Source organism: Montipora capricornis, chromosome 13 (genome assembly GCF_036669925.1).
Source record: "Montipora capricornis isolate CH-2021 chromosome 13, ASM3666992v2, whole genome shotgun sequence".
Lineage (NCBI taxonomy): Eukaryota > Metazoa > Cnidaria > Anthozoa > Scleractinia > Acroporidae > Montipora > Montipora capricornis.
Window position 1 is genome coordinate 3,685,246 of NC_090895.1, and position 2,500 is coordinate 3,687,745.

At 38.9% G+C, this 2,500-nt stretch overlaps 1 protein-coding gene across 1 annotated transcript in view; it reads right to left on the reverse strand.

Moving 5' to 3' along the window:
- Positions 1 to 2,500, reverse strand: part of LOC138029720 (hemicentin-1-like) — a 65,917-nt gene that overhangs the window by 21,678 nt on the left and 41,739 nt on the right. Inside the window, exon 13 of the mRNA XM_068877478.1 lies at positions 2,178 to 2,222. Coding sequence (XP_068733579.1) covers positions 2,178 to 2,222 — 45 coding nt within the window. The remainder of the gene's footprint in view (positions 1 to 2,177; positions 2,223 to 2,500) is intronic.

Here is a 2,500-nt window from a genome sequence, read left to right on the forward strand (position 1 = left end):
GCAACCCATAGTCTCATTCGGTGGATTTCTGACTTACCAGCTCTCCAAACACTTAAGCAGTATTCTCAAGCCTCTTACCGACGAACCCACACAAACTCAATCCACTGAAAACTTCATTGACGCTATCAGGACGATACAGATACCTGGCAACCCAAAGTTAGTATCCTTTGATGTTACAGTACGTCACTTTTTACTAGCACACCACTCCAACTAGCTCTGGACTGCACCAAGACTGCTATTGACAAATCCTCTTTTCAACCACCACTACCAAACGGACTTACTACACGTGCCTAACGTCAACTAACTTTTAATACAAGGGAAAACATTACACGGGACAGCTATGGGCTCACCCGTATCCGTTGTTGTGACTGAAATAGTCATGCCAAACACCGAGGGACAGGCCCTAGCAACATACAAGCACACACTACCCTTCTGGCTACGTACGTTGACGATACTATCACGGCAGTACATAAAGACCGAATTGAAGAATTCATCGAACACCTCAACAAACATCACACACAAAGCGACCACCATACGAACCTCGACGAGGCGAGCACCAATACTTTGTGATTCAAACAACAGTTAAGCTAACAAAACTAAGAACTTTAAAAAACGTTTTTAGGAAGACCAACTACATGTATAGCACAAATTTTGTCAAACGCAACACAGACACATGACAAAACGACAACAGTCCGGCCACCTTAACCGTAACCACAACGACAACACCATACATAAAAGGGAATATCTGAAACTGGCATAAGCACACTACAACTTTACAACATAGCGTTGCCCACAGACCTATAACAACTTGACGACGCTTACTAACAAATGACAAAGACAAAGACAAGCCCAAAGACAGACGGGACGCAGTAAACAAGAATACATCACATGCTGCGATTACCAAGCCACTTACACTGGTGAAACTGGCAGGAACCTAAACACACGACTTACAGAACACAAACGGGCGACTAAAAATGGTGATCTCAACAACAGTATTGCTCAAAACCATTCAAGAACAACACACACTATCGACTGAGACTCTGCTAAGTGCTTAACCTACTATGCGAACTATTACCAGCACCTTACACTTCAAACCTGGTATACAAACTTAGAACAAACGATATAAACCGTTACACCTTACGAGCAAATACTTAACATAAAATCTTAACTACACAAGTTTTCCTCTCAGCTTACTAACCCCATCAAAATGCACCAATCACCATCATCACAACCAATCACATTACATGGCTCAGAAGGAGAAAAAAATCTTGTCATATTCGAAAATATGAATGTCATCACCCAAATAGGAAATAACGATGGTTACATACTTGACACCTAAATAAAAATCTTGATCTCCTTAACATGCAGGAAAGTTAAGTTACCTTTAACCCTTCCATTCGCACGATCGAAACTAGTACCATGGATATCTTTGTTGGGTAGTTATGACGATTTGGTGTTATATCAACATCACACCTCTTAAGCTGATAATATTCCTCATTCTCAATACCTGACTGACTGACATTTCATTGAAATTGTGAGGAGAATTTACGTACCGATCACTCCTGGGAGTCAAAGGCTTAAGGGTTCAAATAGCTCATACGAAATTTTATTCGATGAAAAGCATGCAAAAAGGTTTGACAACTACATGACATTACAAATTTTCAAATGTAATTAATCAAGGGGCTTTTAGAAATAAATTATGGTTCCAAACCGAAAGTGAATAAGACTCCAGTACTTTACTGTCTGACAGAGGTGTTAAGCTCTGGATTTTCACTGATGTTCGATGCAAGGCTGATTAAGCTCGTTGTATCGCTTTAAGGCCATAATAAAAATAAAATAAATGTATGCAAGGGAACCTGACATGCAATACTCCCTGTTGTATTGCTAATTCGTTATTATTTTGTTTTTTTGCTACATGTACATATGTGCAGATATTTGTATGTACAGTACAAACAGTGTGCTATCTGGAAATCCGAATGAGAATCAATTTGTGTGTATATATGTTCAGCACTTGAACAAAAATATCTTGGCCACTTTATTGGTCATGTCACTGCAAAAAAATCTGTGCAACGTTAGAAGCCTTTAGCATGCACCCTCAAGGTTTAACTTCCCTTGTAAATGATAAACACCGTTTTTGCAATACATCTCAAACAAATGTAGTTAATTTATCCACTTACTTGGTTGTTCTTTAGAAGTGGGCGTAGGTGAGGTAGGTTCTGGTACTAAATAAAGAACACCAGGGAGCTCTCAGCAGACAATGACATCAACACATGTAACAAACTTCAGTGATTTACCAAAGTAAGGAACCTCTACAGTAATTGTGATTCGTTTTGCTAGCTGCTGCATGAGATTGAAAGTGGTACTGATAATGGTGAAGGTCTTTGAGACCATTTGTACCATTGTATAGATAATGTGACAGTTACATTTTAATAGATATAGGGAACAATTTTTCGAGGATAAACAGTACACAAGGATTACAAGTAAAGTGAAATGTATAATT